The sequence below is a fragment of the Chiloscyllium plagiosum genome, chromosome 13 (genome assembly GCF_004010195.1).
Source record: "Chiloscyllium plagiosum isolate BGI_BamShark_2017 chromosome 13, ASM401019v2, whole genome shotgun sequence".
Lineage (NCBI taxonomy): Eukaryota > Metazoa > Chordata > Chondrichthyes > Orectolobiformes > Hemiscylliidae > Chiloscyllium > Chiloscyllium plagiosum.
The window spans coordinates 80,625,382-80,645,833 of NC_057722.1; the positions used below are offsets into that span (position 1 = coordinate 80,625,382).

The 20,452-nt window shown below is 41.7% G+C and overlaps 1 protein-coding gene across 1 annotated transcript in view; it reads right to left on the reverse strand.

Moving 5' to 3' along the window:
* Positions 1 to 604: 604 nt before the first annotated feature.
* The window catches only part of LOC122556243 (collagen alpha-5(IV) chain-like), a 277,942-nt gene continuing 258,094 nt past the window's right edge, over positions 605 to 20,452 (reverse strand). Inside the window, exons 50-52 of the mRNA XM_043702860.1 lie at positions 19,909 to 20,023; positions 18,022 to 18,194; positions 605 to 1,008 (exon numbers count right to left, since the gene is read on the reverse strand). Of these exons, the coding sequence (XP_043558795.1) occupies positions 933 to 1,008; positions 18,022 to 18,194; positions 19,909 to 20,023 (364 nt within the window). The 3' untranslated portion in view covers positions 605 to 932. The remainder of the gene's footprint in view (positions 1,009 to 18,021; positions 18,195 to 19,908; positions 20,024 to 20,452) is intronic.

Consider the following 20,452-nt stretch of genomic DNA (forward strand, 5'->3'; position numbering starts at 1 on the left):
TAGAAGGCCAGAAGTATGTTTAAGGAGAGTATTAAATGCAGAGTTAATTTTAAAGATGAACTCTTGTAGTGTAGATTATAAAAGAGTCAACAGGGATAATTTCAAATTTCTATTGCCAAACAAAAAACAGGATAAAGGAAACTGATGATATATTTTATACCCTATCCAATTTATTTTGTCTACTGAAATCAATGTAAAATAAACTCAAACCATGTGTAAAATAAGAGAGGCAAATCACTTTTTCCACATCTCACCCACTGATTAATTTAAGATTAACTCTAATATCCCCAATATTTTGTAGAAGTGATACAGGTTCCTATATGTAGGTTCAGTATATACTGTGTACATAAAATTGTGGTCTGAATAACTACCAAAAATATAGATCACTGCAGATTGAAATGCTCTCTATTCCACAAGGTCAATGCCCTCAATTTAATTTATGGAGTTTGGGATATATTTCTCTACTAAGTGCACATAATTAAATAAATGCCATCTGTGCAATGTACTAGTGGCTCGGTGTTCTCTTGTAGTCTCTCAAATTAAGTATTTGTCGAAATCATCAAATGACTGAAAATGATAAACGTGATACTCCATCAAATTAGTGTAACATTTAGTTTTATTGTGCTGTGAAGATCAGTGGAATCCACATCTGTACAATTATTTGCATAAAGTATTTACCATTGCAAAAGCAAAGGGCAGAGTCTTTGCCAAGCTTTGTATCAGCACCATCACTTTACTATCAATTACTTTGTTGATGTGAACGTGCTCATAAATGTTACCAATATCAACAAACTGTCCAGCAAATTTAGTAGTAGTGTTTGCTACAGTCCAATCAGCACCATAAAATAATAGCATTAGTTTATCTTCATCTCTGTATTAATACCTTTCAAACATAATTAAGAATAGCACCATTACACCCTTTGAGTCCAGATTTACTTTGTACAGACTTGACAACGACTTATTATGGATCGTAATTCTCCTGCCTTTAGCGTTTGTGGTCTGGGTTTCCTGCAAATAAATATAAAGAACTCCTTTAGGTTCAGCCCATTAGGTTACTGCAATTATTTTCAGTTAGCAGACAGGCTAACTATGACTTCATTGTAGAGTTTCTGGGTTAGAGAAGATAATATTCTAATGTTTGCTTGCCATTGAAGAAAAACACCATGTATGTTGCTTATAGAAGAAATGATCCGAAGTGACTCATAGCAGAAGCGGTAATGCCACACTCACAGGAATCCGATTCATCTGAGTGTGTGGCTACTAAGGATAGCTGGTCATGTTGTTTCGTGGCTAATTGGTGTTCATGGATGCGGATCGTTAGCTGTCTTCCTGTATGTCCTATGTAGTGTTTTGTGCAGTCCTTGCATGGGATTTTGTACACTACATTGGTTTTGCTCATGTTGGGTATCAGGTCCTTAGCTCTGGTGAGTTGTTGTCTGAGAGTGGCTGTTGGTTTGTGTGCTGTTATGAGTCCTAGTGGTTGCAGTAGTCTGGCTGTCAGTTCAGAAATGTTTTTGACGTGTGGTAGTGTGGCTAGTCCTTTGGGTTGTGGCATGTCCTCATTCCGTTGTCTTACTATCCTGTTGTGGTTCTGTTCGCCGAGCTGGGAATTTGAGTTGCAGACGTTTCGTCCCCTGTCTAGGTGACATCCTCAGTGCTTTGGAGCCTCCTGTGAAGCGCTTCTGTGATGTTTCCTCCGGCATTTATAGTGATTTGTATCTGCCGCTTCCAGTTGCCAGTTCCAGCTGCAGTGGCCGGTATATTGGGTCCAGGTCGATGTGCTTATTGATTGAATCTGTGGATGAGTGCCTGCCTCTCGGAATTCCCTGGCTGTTCTCTGTTTGGCTTGTCCTATAATACTAGTGTTGTCCCAATCGAACTCATGTTGCTTGTCATCTGAGTGTGTGGCTACTAAGGATAGCTGGTCATGTTGTTTTGTGGCTAATTGGTGTTCATGGATGCGGATCGTTAGCTGTCTTCCCGTTTGTCCTATGTAGTGTTTTGTGCAGTCCTTGCATGGGAGTTTGTACACTACATTGGTTTTGCTCATGTTGGGTATCAGGTCCTTCGTTCTGGTGAGTTGTTGTCTGAGAGTGGCTGTTGGTTTGTGTGCTGTTATGAGTCCTAGTGGTTGCAGTAGTCTGGCTGTCAGTTCAGAAATGTTTTTGACTTTTGAACAGTGTCTTGATGCATCTTCTTTTGTGTGTGTTGGGGTGATTGCTTTCGTAGTTCAGGACTCGGTCTGTGTGTGTGGCTTCCCTGTTTACCTTAGTGGTGAATTCTCCATTAGATGTTCTCTGTACCGTCACATCTAGGAATGGGAGTTGGGTATCCTTTTCTTCCTCTCTAGTGAATCAGATTCCTGTGAGTGTGGCGTTGATGATCCGGTGTGTGTTCTCTATTTCTGTGTTTTTAATGATTACAAAGGTATCATCTACATATCTGATCCAGAGTTTGGGTTGAATTTGCGGTAAGATTGTTTGTTCTAACCTTTGCATTACCGCTTCTGCTATGAGTCCAGAGATGGGTGTGCCCATGGGTATGCCGTTGATTTGTTCATATATTTAGTTGTTGAATGTGAAGTGTGTTGTGAGGCACAGGTCCAGTAGTTTGAGTATGCAGTCTTTGTTGATAGGTTCCCCGTTTCTTCCTTGTCTATGTGTATATTTCTGCTATTATAGGACAAGCCAAACAGAGAACAGCCAGGGAATTCCTAGAGGCATGGCACTCATCCACAGATTCAATCAACAAACACATCGACCTGGACCCAATATACCAGCCACTGCAGCGGACAGCTGGAACTGACAACTGGAAGCGGCAGATACAAATCACTATAAATGCCAGAGGAAACATCACAGAAGCGCTTCACAGGAGGCTCCCAAGCACTGAGGATGTCACCTAGACAGGGGACGAAACATCTGCAACACAAATTCCCAGCTCGGCGAACAGAACCACAACAACAACGAGCACCCAAGCTACAAATCTTCTCCCAAACTTTGAACACCTACGGGTGAGAGACGCTAAGACTTACTATCCTATCAATATTATAAAAGCATGTTTGTTTGAATTAGCTTATTAATACATGTGATTACCTTAAACTGAATCTGTCCAAGTATTATAGCAGTTTGGCAATAACTTATTTCTGCATGCATATTTAGTACAATATTTATGATGACCAGTCTAAAATGATGAGTGTATTCTGTAAGTCATTGGCTGCACTAGTCTGGTCAGTTGTGATCTCCTCAGTTTGAAAGTCTTTTAGGGGGAAAAGTTCTTTTACAAGAAAGAAAGGACAATAGAGCTGAAATTGAGCTTCAGCAGGGACACAAATGATCTGTTCTGGAAATAAATCTGGGACCTTCTTTGGATGGTCCAACAGTTGTGAAAGGTACTATACTTGTCTGTAAGTTCCTTATTTTTTTCTTCCTATAAGATGGCATGCAGGTTATGCTTTATCGGTTGTTTGATCACTACTGCTTCAGACAGATTACTGTGATTAACTTGTAATGATCGGTGTCATGGCCAAGATTGCTTCAGCCCAAATTTGTCATCAGCATAGTTGATCATAGCAAGGGCTACACGTACAGAATTTTGTGCTTATGTATGTCAGCAACAAGTAAAATATAAGTACCAGACTAATGTAATTGTCCCTTGAAGTGCCTCGCACTGCTCAGAAGTGGAGCCCACTTATTCAGACAAAGTAAAAACACTTCCTCTGCTCACACTGCATCTGCCTGCAGCCATTTTTCATTTTCATTCCACATTGTGATTTGGATGAGAATCGAAGACACAAATAGTTCATGCTTCATAGCTTGCGTCGGAAGCTTAGCCTGTTTGTCTAGGTGATTCCTCGTCCTGTACTACCTGTAAAGCTCATCAGTTTTCAAACATTCTACAATACCAACAGACCCTTTAATGTAGCTCTTTGTCTCTCCACTGAGTCCCTAGCCTAAAGCTTTGTTGTGATGCACTGTCTCTCTGTCAAACCAGGATGATGATGACCAGCCCTTCTCAATACCATGTTTTCCTATGCTGTATCATCTTTCATCCTTATATGTACAGTTGCCCATCTTTCCAGTTGTTGTCTTCTGCACCACATTATGCTATCTCCAATTCCAATACATGACTTCTCTAACTTTCCCACCACAGCAGTGGCCTTTGATAGCCTTGAATTTCATCGCACAGGCTCTAAGACAAACCATGACCCAAACTCTGACTGACTCAGAAGGACAGCCGATTGATCTCTGTGATGCTCTCGTGCTGACTTACCGCTAATCCCTGGACTGAATGGAAGTGGTCTGCAGGTCTGACCACAGCGCCCTCGAGCAGATTTAGGACTGAATTGAGAAGGAACTTCTTCACCCAGAGGGTTGTGAATCTATGGAATACCCTGCCCAGTGAAGTAGTTGAGACTTTCTCAGTAAATGTTTTTAAAGTTAAGATAGAAAATCTTTTGAAGGGTAAAGGAGTTAAGGATTATGATGAGAGGGTGGGTAAGTGGAACTGAGGTCATGAAAAGATCAGCCATGAATTTATTGAATTGCAGAGCATATTCGAGGGGCCAGATGGCCTGCTTCTGCTCCTATATCTTCTGTAGCTGCTCTGACTTTAATATTGGAGGAAAAAAAATCCTGCATTTGATGAGGCAAGATTAAGTAATAATGAGATGTCTGTAAACTCCAATAGGCTCATCACTCACTGGTGAGATTCTCATCAAGTTATTGAAACATGATGTGGACAATCAGAGTTTTTATCTCAACATCAAGAATCTAATTTTTCCATTCTTCTCCTGTTTTCCCAACTATCTAGCCATTGCCTAAATCATTATCTGGAGGAATTCTGCTTAATATTTTACATCTTATTTAGCTCTGAGCAGAAATGACAGATTACAGATAAAGTTAAAAGATCTGCATGGAAATGCAACATCCATGAAAATGAAAGTAGGGAGGAAGGGATTGTTGGGTCAGCGAATTAACTAACCAAATGCTAAAACAATCCTCACGGTTTAGCTCAACCAAGTACTCCTAATACTTTTGGATCATATGCCAACTTGTCTCAGTGGATTTTTACTGTATCCATACTGCCATACTGCTTTTGTCACTAAGATCACTAAGACATATTAATTATTTCCTCAGCAAATTGTGACATAAAATCACCAGCAGAGGATTGCAGGACAAAGCGTTTTAACCTTTGTTGTTGTTGCCATATAACTTACAGCAAATATAGTTAATCTCAACTGATGCTCATTAAGAGTTTTCTTTTTGTTCATTGGATATGAGCATTCCTAGAGAGGCCAGCATTTATTAATTATACTAGAGAAGGAGGTGGCGAACTATCTTATTCAACTGTTGCATTGGGATACCAACAGTGATGCCAACAAGGGAGTTTCAAGAATACAGGAGAATATAGATAGACTGGAGAGTTGGGCGGAGTAGTGGCAAATGGAGTTCAATCCGGGCAAATGTGAGGTGATGCATTTTGGGAAGTCTAATTCTAGAGCCAACTATACTGCAAATGGAAGAGCCTTGGGAGACTTTGATGAGCAGAAAGATCTAGGAGTGCAGGTCCATTGTACCCTGAAGGTGGCTGTACAGATGGATAGAATGGTCAAGAAGGCGTATGGTAAGATTGCCTTCATCGGACGGGGTATTGGGTATAGGAGCTGGCAGGTCATGTTAAAATTACACAAGACTTTGGTTCAGCCGTATTTAGAATACTCTGTACAGTCTGTTCATTTTCATGGATGTTGCATTTCCATGCAGATCTTTTAACTTTATCTGTAATCTGTCATTACCAAAAGGATGTGGATGCTTTGGAGAAGGTGCAGAGAAGGTTTACAGGGATGTTGCCTGGTATGGAAGGTGAGAGATTGAGTAGGTTATTTGTTTTCATTTGAATAAAGGAGATGGGGGGGACTTGATTGAGGTCTACAAAATCATGAAGGGTATAGACAGAATGACTAGAGATAAACTTTTTCCCAGGGTGAAGGATTCAAGAACAAGAGGTCACTCGTACAAGGTGAGAGGAGAAAAGTTTAAAGAGGATACACGCAGAAAGTACTTTACACAGAGGGTAGTAGGTGCCTGGAATGTGTTGCCAGCAGAAGTGGTAGAGGCAGGCATGGTAGATTCATTTAAGGTGCGTCTGGACAGATGCATAAGTTGGTGGGGAGCAGAGGGATACAGATCCTTAGGAATTGGGCAATAGGTTTAGACAGTGGATTTGCATCGGCTTGGAGGACCGAAGTGTCTGTTCCTGGGCTGTAAATTTTCTTTGTTCTTTCTTCTTTGTCATTCCACATACAAACCACCTACTCATGCATCTGTCAACCACGAAGGTTGCCCCTCGTGTCCCTTTTAAATCTTTCTTCTCTCACCCTAAAAATACAACCTCTAGTTTTGAACTTCCCTGCCTAGGGAAAAGACCTTTGCTATTCACCTATGCCTGTATAAGGTCACCTCTCAACCTCCTGCTGTCCAGTGAAAAAAAATCCCAGCCTATCCTTATAACCTGAACCCTCCCTGTAATATCCTGGTAAATCTTTTCTGTACTCTCTCTAATTTAATAATATCCTTCCTACAGCAGGGCGGCCAAAACTGTACACAATACTCCAAAAGTGGCCTCACCAATGTTCTGTAGAACCGCAACATGATGACCCATCTCCTTTACTCCATGTCTGAGCAATGAAAGTTAGTTTGCCGAATGCCTTCTTTACCATCCTGTCTACCTTTGACGCCACATCTAAGGAACTATGTACCTGAGCCCCTATGTCTCTCCATTTGACAACAATCCCCAGGGCCCTACCCTTAACTATGTAAATCCTGCCCTAGTTTTTCTTCGCAAAATGCAACATTCGCATTTATCTAAATTAAACTCCATCTGCCACTCCTTGGCCCATTGGCCCTTTGTAATCTTAGATAACAGTCTTCACTGTCTATTATACCACCACTTTTGGTGTCATCTGCAAACTTACTAATCACACTTATACAACATAATTCCAAATTAGGATGGTGTGTGGCTTGGAGGGGCTTTTGCAGGTGGGGTGTTCCAATGCATCTGCCTTTGTCCTTCTAGCTGGTAGAGTCGTAGGTTTGGAAGCTGTTGTCTAAAGTCCCTTGGTGAGTTGTAGCTGAGCATTGTGTAAATGGCACACATTTTAATGCAAAACAAAACCAGTATTTGTACAGAAAAGGAACATGTTAGGACTGAAATTCACCTTCAGGAGAATTGCTAGCTTGTGCTTTGTAAATGGTGGACAGGCATTGGATAGACTGGAACACTCCTAGCATTTGATCTATACTTGCTACCACAGCATTTATGTGGCTGATCCACTTCAGTCCTTGTCAATGGTGGCCACCAGCTTGTTGATAATGGGTGATTCCATGATGGTAATGCCATTGGACATTAAGGGTGATATTTAGATTCTCTATTTGGCGATTGTAATTGCCTAGCACTTCCATGGCACAAATTTTGCCTAGGTCTTGCTGTGGAAGGAGGCTGAGTGTTTCAGTATCTGAGGTTTTGCAAATGTTGACAAACGTTAAGCAATCATCAGCAAATATACCTACTCTGAGAGAGCACTTTGATTTAAACACAGAAGATCCTGAAGGGTCTTAACCGAGTAGATGTAGAGACAATATTCCTTTTGGATGTCTCCCTTTCTGGAAGAATCGAGAAATAGAGATGACTGTTTAAAAATCATGGGTCACCTATTTAAAGGAGATGAGGTGGAACGCTTAATGTTCAGTGGCATTAACATCACTGAATCATCAGCAAGTATCCCTACTCTGAGAGAGCACTTGACGAAGCAGTTGAAGGTAGTTGTGCCTAGGACACAACTGAGATAATTGACCTTCACAACCACAACCATCTGTCGTAGCTTTGACATATGTTGCAAACAACGATGCAACACAGTATGTTTAGCTATTTCCAGTTACTCAATTATTCTGAAACAGTTTAAATCTGATATAAGTACAATATATCGATCGTAGAAATCCCAAAATACTTTAACTGTTATGATTTTCTTGAGAAGCAGGTTAAGTTTCCTTAGTCTGTCTCTCATCAATATTTTAGTAAGTCCTAATGATTAATTAACTTCAAACTTAAGGACACATATTGGATGGCAGTGGATTGGTGATCCATTCAAAGTAACATTCTTTACTATTGCAGTGTGATCAGCCTTATTTTGGGTCTAAACGATTTGCGCTCTTCCTAATGGTGAATTTCAGCCCTAATATGTTTTTTTATTACAGTTTTGTTTGAGTAAATGAAAGTTTTCAAACTGAATTGGTTCCCAAATCACAAGATATTGGAGTCAGTTATTCATATGCTGTGTCATGTGAATTGCATAATCTGTGTGTTTTTCTATTTACTTAGTCTATTATGTCTGTTGTTGGACATAAGCAAAGAAAACATTCTCTGAAAATGATGGGACTGTGTACTTTGTGCACTATTTCTTAGATAGCAAAGGGAGTCCTTGAACCAGTGTCAATACTTCCATGAAGTCACTAAGCGTTTCAGTATTTCAAAGACAGTCCTTGTGTGGAAATGTTTAGAAACCACATCGAAACAACTTATCTATTACCATTGTATACCTAAAATATGCTGCTAAAAGTGACAGGATTGAGTTTGTTTTGAGTGACAGTGCAGAGCCATCTTAGGATGCTTTATCAATGACCATCCCTCCAAGGGATCAAAATTGGAAAACTTGCCCAATGTTTGCAAAACGTCTAGTATCATTGGCAACATCTAATGTAATGTTGTATACGAAATAGGAGAAGAGTAGGTCATTTAACAACTGAATCCTGATCTCCCACTCAATAAGAATGTGGCTGATCTGATTGTAATCTTTTGCTGTTTTGCTTAACAAGAACCTATTTACCTTTTCTTCAAAAATATTCAAGCATTCTGCTTCCACACCTATTTAGGAAGGTAGTTCCAATGACACACAACCACCTTAAAGAAAACGTTCCACCTCATCCCTTTTAAATAGGCGACCCATGATTTTTAAACAGTCATCTGTATTTCTCGATTCTCCCAGAAAGGGAGACATCCAAAAGGAAACATCGTCTCTAGATCTACTCAGTTAAGACCCTTCAGGATTAGATTAGATTAGATTACATTACAGTGTGGAAACAGGCCCTTCGGCCCAACAAGTCCACACCGACCCGCCGAAGCGCAACCCACCCATACCCCTACATTTACCCCTTTACCTAACACTACGGGCAATTTAGCATGGCCAATTCACCTGACCTGCACATCTTTGGATTGTGGGAGGAAACCGGAGCACCCAGAGGAAACCCACGCAGACACAGGGAGAACGTGCAAACTCCACACAGTCAGTCGCCTGAGGCGGGAATTGAACCCAGGTCTCTGGCGCTGTGAGGCAGCAGTGCTAACCACTGTGCCACCGTGCCGCCCACACGGGTGTTTAGTTATCTCTTGATTTGGAGATGCCAGTGTTGGACTGGGGTGTACACAGTTAAAAATCACAAAACACTAGGTTATAGTCCAACAGGTTTAATTGGAAGCACACTAGCTTTTGGAGCACCGGTCCTTCATCAGGTGATTGTGGAGGACACAATTCTAAGGCACAGAATTTATAGCAAAAATTTACAGTGTGATGTAACTGAAATTATACATTGAAAAATACCTTGATTGTCTGTTGAGTCTTTCATCTGTTTGAATACCATGATAGTTTCACTTCTTTCATGTGTAAATCACAAAACCTTTTTTTTAAAAAAGTGGCATTCTCAGGTTAGCTGTAACAATGGGTGTTAGCTAGACAATAAGTTGAAGTTGTTGGCCCCCTGTGTTCTCTGTCTATGCCATGATATTTAGATTGATTCTAATCTAAAAGGTGAGATAACAGAGTTTTACATGAATTCATGCAGTTTTGAGCAAAGTACAATGTAACTCTGCAAGTACAAATTCACCCCACAAAATATATGTGTGCATGTGTGTGTCTGTCTGTCTGGGTTGGGGGTTGTGAGTGTGAGAGAGAGTGTTTTTGTGTGTGTAGTGAGTGTAGAGTGTCTTAAGTGTGAGAGGGTGCGTGTGGGAGTGTGTGTGTGAGTGTCTGTGCATGTGTGTGTCAGCATGTGTGTGTAGGAGTGTATGTGTGTATATATGAATGTCTGTGTGTGTGTATAGTGCAATGGTGATCACCTGTAATATGACATGAACCCAATGTCCCGGTTGAGGCCCTCCCTATGTGTACCGAACTTAGCTATCAGCCTCTGCTCGGCCACTTTTCGCTGCTGCCTGTCCCGAAGTCCGCCTTGGAGGATGGTCACCCGAAGGTCCGAGGTCGAATGTCCTGGACCACTGAAGTGTTCCCCAACTGGGAGGGAACACTCCTGTCTGTTGATTGTTGTGCAGTGCCCATTCATCCGTTGTCGTAGCCTTTACTCGATTTCCCCAATGTAACATGCCTCAGGGCATCCTTGCCTGCAACGTATAAGCGTATTGAATTTCTAATCTAAATTTTGTGCCTTAGAATTGTGTCCCCCACAATCACCAGATGAAGCTTTTTATTCCTGATGAAGGGCTTTTGCCCGAAACGTCGATTTTGCTGCTCCTTGGATTCTGCCTGAACTGCTGTGCTCTTCCAGCACCACTAATCCAAAATCTAGTATCCAGCATCTGCAGTCATTGTTTTTACCTAAAACAGGCAACAGTTTACAAGCATTGCCCACCAGATCTGTGCAACAATAACAAAAAGAAGGGCACGGAAAGAGACGTAGGGATCTACAGAACAGAAAAAGGCCCTTCGGCCCATGAGGTCTATGTAGATCAGTGCACAGCTTTAATAGTTCTGTAGCTGCTCACTCATTGTTCACCTCCCTTGTTCTCCTTTATCTAAAGAAGAATGTCCTGTCTCTATGACTGGTTAGACAGTTGCTTGCTGAACATGATTAATTTCACCTGCCTTCTGAGAATAAGGGATGGTTATCCTTTCTCCATTTGTGTTGCACAAAAATCTTGTTTTGTTTCTTGGCAGTTAATAATCAGTTATCTGAATACACATATCTTGTATTCTGTTACAGCATTTGTATGTGGATAGCGGGATGACAATATGCACTTAGTATAAAAGTCTTGCAATGGTTTGCCAGTGTATTGCTGTGTATTAAGAGTGCTGGAATACTACCTAAACTAAATGTTGTGCTCATCATGTCAGCAAAGATCATGCATGTTGTACTCCTAAATTGTTGAACAATGGGAAATTTGGAAATGTAATCCATCAAAGGGATGCTGTCTTCTCTATGCACTGAAAAAGTTGGGCTACTTTCATCCAAAGAGTAAATGAAGCATTGTATGGATTTAGTCTCCCTCCACTGTTGGGATTGACATGTTTGACATGGCTTACATACCTTGATAAGTCAAGAATATCCTGATTCAGCTCGGAACAGAGCATAGATTCATAGGCTAGCCATCTTGTGTGTGTAGTACCGATATTTCGTTGGTGTAACATTAACATGATATCTTGTAATGCTTTTGGTATTAGGACTTCTTTCCCCTTGAAAATGATTTATTGTGACATACTAAATTTGACACTGTATGGCCAAAATGAACAAATCTTCTAAGGTGCTACTTTGATACTGTGGTAACTTCCCTTGATAATGGTCTTTTATAGAACATGGAACAATACAGCGCAGAACAATCCCTTCGGCCCTCGATGTTGTGCCGACCTGTGAACTCATCTAAGCTCATCACCCTACACTATCCCATCATCATCCATGTGCTTATCCAAGGACTGTTTAAATTCCCCTAAATGTGGCAGAGTTAACTACATTGGCAGGTAAGGCGTTCCACTCTCTGAGTAAAGAATCTTCCTCTGACATCTGTCTTAAATCTATCACCCCTCAATTTGCAGCTATGCCCCCTCATACAAGCAGATGTCATCATCCTAGGGAAAAGACTTTCACTGTCTACCCTATCTAATCCTCTGATCATTTTGTGTGTCTCTATCAAATCCCCTCTTAGCCTTCTTCTTTCCAATGAGAACAGACTCAAGTCTCTCAGCCTTTCCTCATAAGACATTCCCTCCAGATCGGGCAATATCCTGGTAAATCTCCTCTGCCCCTTTTCCAATGCTTCCACATCCTCCCTGAAATATAGGGACCAGAACAGTACACAATATTCCAAGTGTGGCCGCACCAGCGTTTTGTATAATTGCAGCATGATATTGCGGCTCCGGAACTCAATCCCTCTACGAATGAAACCTAACACACCGTATGCCTTCTTAACAGCACTATCCATCTGAGTGGCAACTTTCAGGGATCTGTGTACATGGACTCCAAGATCCCTCTGCACATCCACACTACCAAGAATCTTTCCACTGACCCAGTATATTGCCTTCCTGTTATTCTTCCCAAAGTGAATCACCTCACATTTATCTGCATTGAACTCCATTTGTCACCTTTCTGCTCAATTCTACAGTTTATCCAAGTCTCCCTGCAACCTGCAACATTTTTCCACACAGTCCACCACTCCATCGACTTTATCGTCATCTGCAAACTTATTAACCCATCCATCTATGCCCATGTCCAAGTTGTTTATAAAAATGACAAACAGCAATGGTCTCAAAACAGATCCTTGTGGCATACCACTAGTAACCTGACCCCAGGCTGAACATTTTCAATCAACCACCACTTATTGGCTTCTTACAGAAAGCCAGTTTCTAATCCAAACTGCTAAATCACCCTTAATCCCATGCCTCTGCATTTTCTCCAATAGTCTATCATGTGGAACCTTATCAAAAGCTTTACTGAAGTCCATGTACACCACCTCAACTGCACTTCCCTCATCCTCATGCTTGGTCACCTTCTCAAAAAACTCAGTGAGGTTTGTGAGACACAACCTGCCCTTGATGAATCCATGTTGACTATTTCCAATCAAATTGTTGCTTATGATTATAAAGCCTATCTCTTATAATCCTTTCCAAAACTTTTCCTAAAACAGACAAAAGGCTTATTGGTCTTTTTCTACATTTCAGTTGTTTTTTCCATAGCTGCCAATTCCAACTGTTCACACTCAATCTGGCCAAAGTGTAGCAGGTCATATTTGAAAATATCTTCAGTTATAGTCCAGAGCATCAACGTGTAGATTAAGAGGTGTATCTTAGTCTTTGTGTGAACCTGTGTAATCTGCTGACCATATTTATGTAATCATCCTGGTAGCTGGTTTATATTTCACTTTCCTCAAAATCATTTACTGTTTCGATTGTGTCACGTTTGGTTTGTTCCATCACTGTGGAGATGATTTGAATCTCATGAATTGTGACTACACCAAAGTCTGTGCACACTAGTAGTCCTGCCATTGCTCAACTGTTGTAATTACTTGCATATTGGCAGTGCGGTATGATTCTGCCAATGTATGGAGTTGTTGATCTATTATATACTGAGAAATAGTCTGACAGAGGTAGTACCATGGAGCACTATTTACTGAGATGTAGGTCTTTCATGGTGTTTAGCAGTAATATGGTGGCATTAGCTCATGCATCAGTTTTTGCTTTTGGTGAGTTGTAGAGTCATACAGCACAGAAGGAGACCCTTTGGTCCAACTCATCTATGCTGACAGACACCCCAATCTGGCCTAGTCCCAGTTGCCAGCATTTGGCCCATATCTCTCTAAATCCTTCCTATACATATACCCACGGGGATGGCCTCAACCGGGATCTTGGGTGACCCCACTGCAGGTGACCCCACTGCAGGATACACACTCTCTCACTCTCACTCTTTCACTCACACACACATACACACACACTCATGCAGACCCTCTCTCATACACTCACACATTCACTCCCACACACCCCTCTCATTGACTTAAAACCCTTTGCACTCACTCACTCACACACATACACACACCCTCTCACAGACACTCATTAACTTCACCCCCTAACACACACACACACCACATATATGTTTGTAGGATGAATTTGTACTTGCAGAATTACATTTTACTTTGCTCAAAAACTGCATGAATCCATGTAAGATTCTGTAAATCCATTTTTTAGAATAGAATCAGTCTGACCATTGTGACACAGACTGCCTCACACAGGGAGCTAACACCTTCAATACACTGGGCTGAAATAACACCAATTGTTAAAGTTCACTTGAGGATGTAACTTTTAAAAAAGGTTTTGCAATTTACATATGAAAGAATTGAAACCAACATGGTCATTCTAAAAGATGAGAGACTTGACAAACAATCCAGGTCTTTTTCAATATATAATTTCAGTTACATCACACTGTAAACTTCTGCTATAAATTCTGTGTCTTACAATCTTATTCTTCACAACCACCTGATGAAGGAGCAGCGCTCCGAAAGCCAGTGCTTCCAAATAAACCTGTTGGTGTAGAACCTGGTTGTGTGTCTTTTTAACTTTGTACACCCCAGTTCAAAGGGGTCTCCAAATCATATACCAATCCAGATCTCTTTTTAAATGTTGCAGTTGTACTCACCACCACTTCCTGTGGCAGCTCGTTCCATTCACGAACCACCCTCTGATGAAAGCTACCCCTCAGGCCCTTTTTAAATCTTATCCCTTTCACCTTAAACTTACATCCTCTAGGTTTGGATGTGATTTGATTTGATTCATTGTCGTCACATGTATCTAAGTACAGTGAAAAGATTTGTTTTGCGGACAGTTTCGACAGATAATAGCAAATAAGGACATATAGATCATAGGGTGCTCACAGTGAGGCATACCAGGTTACGGCTGCACAAGAGGTGCACAAAGCAAGATCAACATTAGCAAGATCAACATTATTTGAAGTTAGCTCCATTTAGTAGTCTAATAACAGCAGGAAAGAAGCTATTGAACCTGTTGGGTGTGCTTTGAAGCTTCTGTATCTTCTACCTGATGGAAGAGAGCATTGCCGGAGTGGTCAAATGGCCTGCTTCCACACTAGGGGATTCTATGATAGAATCTCCTGATGCTACATGCTTTACAGATATCAAGAAAAGCCTGATGGTATTTAGGTAGTTGCGCAAATTGTGTCTGTTATTGCTTTTCTTATTTTGGTCTGCTTTGCTGACTGTAGTGAAGTGTTAAAACATGTAATTGCTGGCCTGCCACAATGGCTTCATACTTGCATTCATCTTCTAGTAATGTGACAATGGCCGTGGTCTTTCCTCTTGCCCAAAAATTCCTGCCAAAGACTTTAATTGAGGCAGTACCAACTCATTGATCCTCACTGACAATTCCTGTTTCGAAAAGTTATACTCATGTTCTTTGTTACAACGTGTTCCATCTAACTGGGTAGCAGACCTTTGGGATTGCTCTCTATTTGACATGAGTTATTAATCCTGAAATTAATTTTTACCTTGACCTGGTCATCAAGAACTTTTTTTCTGGATGTTTCTGATCATGCATGGAAAGACCAGCATGTTAAATCTGTGAAGCCGCTCCTTGCTGATGGCACCACTTTAAGCCATGTGCCCCTGAGTTTGTGTTCGTGTAAAATTAAAACTGCAACATTTTAACAGCAAAGACTTTGCAGCTTGCTGTTGTGAGTAACAGTTTTTCATGTGTCAAGTGCCAGAAACAAAGTGTTCTAGTTTTCTGGGATTCTGTGCAGTACTGTACTGTACAGGCCTTGTGTTTCAGTTTCAGAGTGCATTTCAGCCTTATTTTATAAGTAAGGCAATACTAGAAATTTATTTTATCTTGACATAACTTGCATTCTAATCAAAACGAAGTTAGTCATCCACTTGGTGGTGAATGCCTTAGCTTCAGATTTCTACATCTGTGCTCACAGGAAATGAAGGGTGAGACTCTTATTTTGTCCAAATCTTTTGTTAGTTTTGAACCTGTTTCCAAATTTTACCAAAACATTGGAGTTTTTAAAGACAGCTACAGTAGCTGTCATAGTGCGAGTATGCCTATATTAAGTTGTTTTACTTACCTGGACCAGTTACATAAATACTCTCAAAACAAAGCAGGTCAAAGGCCGAATATGTTTCATTGAGTAACTCAATCCTGTCCCAAGCTTTCCCATCATTTATAAAGCATAAATTAGGGGTCTGTTGGAATACTCTCCACTTGCCTGGATGGATATAGCTCCAGCAACACTCAAAAAGGTTATCATTATCTAGGACAAAGGATCCCACTTAATTGGCACCCCACAAATCACTTTAAAGGTTAATTGTCTTCATCATTAGTGTGCAGTGGTTGCATTGTACATTATTTGTATGATTTCAACTGTATTTATCATCTAGAAGGCTGATGGTAGTGGGAATGTGGAAACACCAGCAGTTGCAAGTTCCCCTTTAATCCACACATCATGTTGAAACAGAACTTGGTAGGAATTTGTATTCTTTCACTGTTATTTGATTAAAATCATGGCATTTCCTCCCTTGGAGCATTTTGTAGAAAGTCAAGAGTGTGGTGTGTAAAAGCACAGCAGGACAGACAGCATCCAAGGAGCAGGAAAGTCGACGTTTCGGACAAAAGCCCTTCATCAGGAATGAGGCTAGGAGCCTCGGGGGTAGAGAGATAAATGGGAAGGGGGTGCGACAGTGGGGCTGGGGGGGAAGGTAACTGAGTGTGCAATAGATTGATGGAGGTGGGGTAAAGGTGATAGGTTGGAGGGGAGGGTGGTGCAAATAGGTGGGAAGGAAGATGGACAGGTGGGACAGGTCATAAGGATGGTGCTGAGCTGGAAGGTTGGAACTGGGGTAAGGTGGGAGGAGGCGAAATGAGGAAACTGGTGAAATCCACATTGATGCCATGGGGTTGGACGGTCTCAAGGCAGAAGAAGAGGCGACTTTCTTCCAAGCTTCGTCAGTAAGGGAGTGGTGATGGAGGAGGCCCAGTACCTGCATGTCCTCGGGCGGAGTGGGAGGGGGATTTGAAGTGTTCAGCCACAGGGCGGTGGGGTTGGTTGGTGCGGGTGTCCCAGAGATGTTCTCTGAAGCACTTTGCAAGTAGGCGTCCTGTCTCCCCAGTGTAGAGAAGACTGCATCGGGAGCAATGGATACAGTAAGTGCAGGTGAAATTTTGATGGATGTGGAAGGCTCCTTTGGGGCCTTGGATGGAAGTGAGGGGGGAGGCATGGGAGCAGGTTTTACAATTCCTGAGATGGCAGGGGAAGGTGCCAGGAAGGGAAGGTGGGTTGTTGGGGGACGTGGACCTGACAAGGTAGCCGCGGAGCGAATGGTCTACACGGAAAGCAGATGGGGTGGGGAGAGAAATACATATCTGGTGGTGGGGTCTGTTTGTATATGGTGGAAATGGCCGAGGATGATGCGATGTATACGGAGGTTGGTGGAGTGGAAGGTGAGGACCGGGTGTTCTGTCCTTATTGCGGTTGGAGGGGTGGTGTTCGAGGGTAGAAGTGCGGGACGTGGATGAGAATTGCTGGAGGGCATCATCAACCACGTGGGAGGGGAAATTGCAGTCTTTAAAGAAGGAGGCCATCTGGTATGTTCGCTGATGGAACTAGTCCTCTGGAAGCAGATGCGGCAAAGGCACAAGAATTGGGAATAATGGATAACATTTTGTAGGAGGAGGTGTAATCCAGGTAGCTGAGGGAGTCGGTGGGTTTGTAGAAGATGTCAGTGTTGAATCGGTCACTGCCGATAGAGATGGAGAGGTCCAGGAAGGGGAGAGAGGTGTCAGAAGTGGTCCAGGTGAATTTAAAGTCGGGATGGAATGTGTTGGTGAAGTTGATGAACTGTTCAACCTCCTCGTGGGAGCATGAGGTGGCATCGATGCAGTCATCAATGTAGCGGAGGAAAAGGTCGGGAGTGGTGCTGGTGTAATTGCAGATTTTGTAGAAAGCCTACAATGTATGGACTGTAGCAGTACAAGAAGGCAGTTCCTATCTCCCTTCTCAAAGACAATCAAGAATAGAGAAAATATATGCTGGCCTTGTCAGTAATGCCCAATGGAGAATTCGCAGCCTGCTTTACACTTGCTGAGTTATTTATTAAATGAAAATAAACATCGAATGAGGTGGGAGACATTCACATGTAACAACCATATTAAACCTGTCTGTGGTGCTGCTTTCATACCTGAACATCTGTGAGGGATCTAACGTCGCCAGCCAAAAACTGTAGGTATTTACATAATAGTTGCATGTTCCCCTTCCATGACACTCAATAAAGGGGGCAACACGAAATTCTTCTAAACAGGAGCCAGGTGAAGCCAGTGCTTGGCCTGATCCCTCTGCACCTGAGCTTCTGTGCTAGTGTTGGAGAGGAAAAAAGAAGGTTAGTTTTTAAAAAAACACTGAAGTTTGACTCAACTTTTGTCTGTATCCCCTTTCCTAACATGAATTCTCATGGTCACAATAATCCTCCATTGCTTTCTGTGACTTTTTGTGATAGGTGAACACGCTCTGATTTCCTTTATCACTGCATTCCTCCAATTCTGATCTCTTGAGTATCCCCAGTTTTAATTGTTTTGTTGTTGAAGGTTGTTGAGTTGATAAAGCTTTATGCATTGGAATTCTTTCCCTGAAGTCATACAGCTTAGAAACAGGCCCTTTGGCCCACCGTGTCTGCACTGACCAGCAAATACCAAACTACACTAATGCCATTTACCTGCAATTAGTCTATAGCCTACTGACATTTTAATTGTTCATCCAGATGTTTCTTAAATGTTTTGAGAGTACATGCCTCCACTACACTCTCAGGCAGCAAGTTCTATATTTCTGCCACCTTCTGGATCTTTGTTCCATAGATCCTCTTTGAAACATTTACTGATGTCCTTAAAGTGATGTCCTGTGGTCTTAGACTTGTCTGCCGTGGGGATAAGATCCTCACAATCTACCATATCTCAATCAGATTGCCTGTCAGCCTCCTTTACTCCAAGGAAAACAAATTCAGCCTATCTAGTCTCTCCTCATTAACTTAGACTTACCATCCCAGGCGATATCCTCGTGACTCTCCTCTGCACCCTCTCCAGTGTAATCACATCCTTCCGATTGTGTGGCGAACAGTACTCCGTCTATGGCCTAGCCAATGTTTTATAAAGTTGTAACAAGACTTCCTTGCTCCTATACTCTATCCCTTGGGTAATGAAGGGCAGGCACTCTATATGCTTTCTTCACCACCCAATCTACCTATGCTGACATCTTCAAGAATCAATGGAGTTGTACACTAAGATTCCTTTGTTTCTCGGTACTCGCTGGGCACCTCCCAGTCATTGTGTATATCCTTCCCTCATTAGACCTCCCAAAATGCATCACCTTTCTTTTATCAGAGTTAAATTTTGACTGCCGTTGCTCTACCCAGTTCACCAGCTGATCAATATCAGACTGTAGCTGGAGACCATCCTCCTTACTATCAACAACACCACCAATTTTCTGTATTCTATGAACTTACACATTCAAAATGTTAATGTACATAACAAACAGCAAGGGTCCCAGCATTGATCCCTGTAGTACACTGCTGGTCGCAGGCTTCCAATCACAAATCCCTCCTTCCAGCGTCACCCTTTTCCTACTGTTTGCTAGCCACTTTTGTATCCACTTTGGATCCCATGGACTGTTACCTTTAGACTTGCCTTTCATGTCGAATCTTGTCAAAGGCCTGACTGAAGTCCATGTAAACTCCATTTGCTGCACTACCCTCATCAATATATTTAATTACCTTTTCAAAAAAACTCAATCATGATCTCTCTCTAGCTAATCTGTGCTGACTATCCCTGATCAATCCCTGCTTTTCCAAGTATTGATTAATCCTGTCCCTCAAACTTTTTTTGTGATGTCTTCCTAACATTTCTTCTGAAAATTATTCCTTAAAATCTACCCTTTTAACCAAAGTCTTGCTGATGTGCCCGATTACATTCCTTTCAGTCTGTCAAAATTTCTATGTTGTAATTTTCCTGTGAAGGTCTTAGGATTACTTATACTAAAGGCACTGTATAAAAATATAAGCTGTTGTTTGTGTACGTACCATTACAAAAGAATAGCCTATCCACAAAGACTTCCAGCCCCTTGGGCATGGTGGGATCTGAATAGTTTGACTATGAACAGCTAAGACCATTGCAGGACTTTCACAAACAGTACATCTGGAAACAAGACACATGTTCTGTTAGCATGGACATATATGTATGTGTGTCACTTCAATTACCTTAATCTGAAGTTGTTATTTAGCGGTAAATTCTTCATATAGAGTCATAGAGTTGTACAGCATAGAAACAGACCCTTCGGTCCAACCCGTCCATGCCGACCAGGTATCCCAACCCAATCTAGTCCCACCTTCCAGCACCCGGCCCATATCCCTCCAAACCCTTCCTATTCATACACCCATCCAAATGCCTCTTAAATCTATTCTTATGGTCTTATGGTCTTAAATGTTGCAATTGTACCAGCCTCCACCACACCCTCTGGCAGCTCATTCCATACACGTACCACCCTCTGCATGGAAAAGTCACCCCTTAGATCTCTTTTATATCTTTCCCCTCTCACCCTAAACCTATGCCCTCTAGTTCTGAACT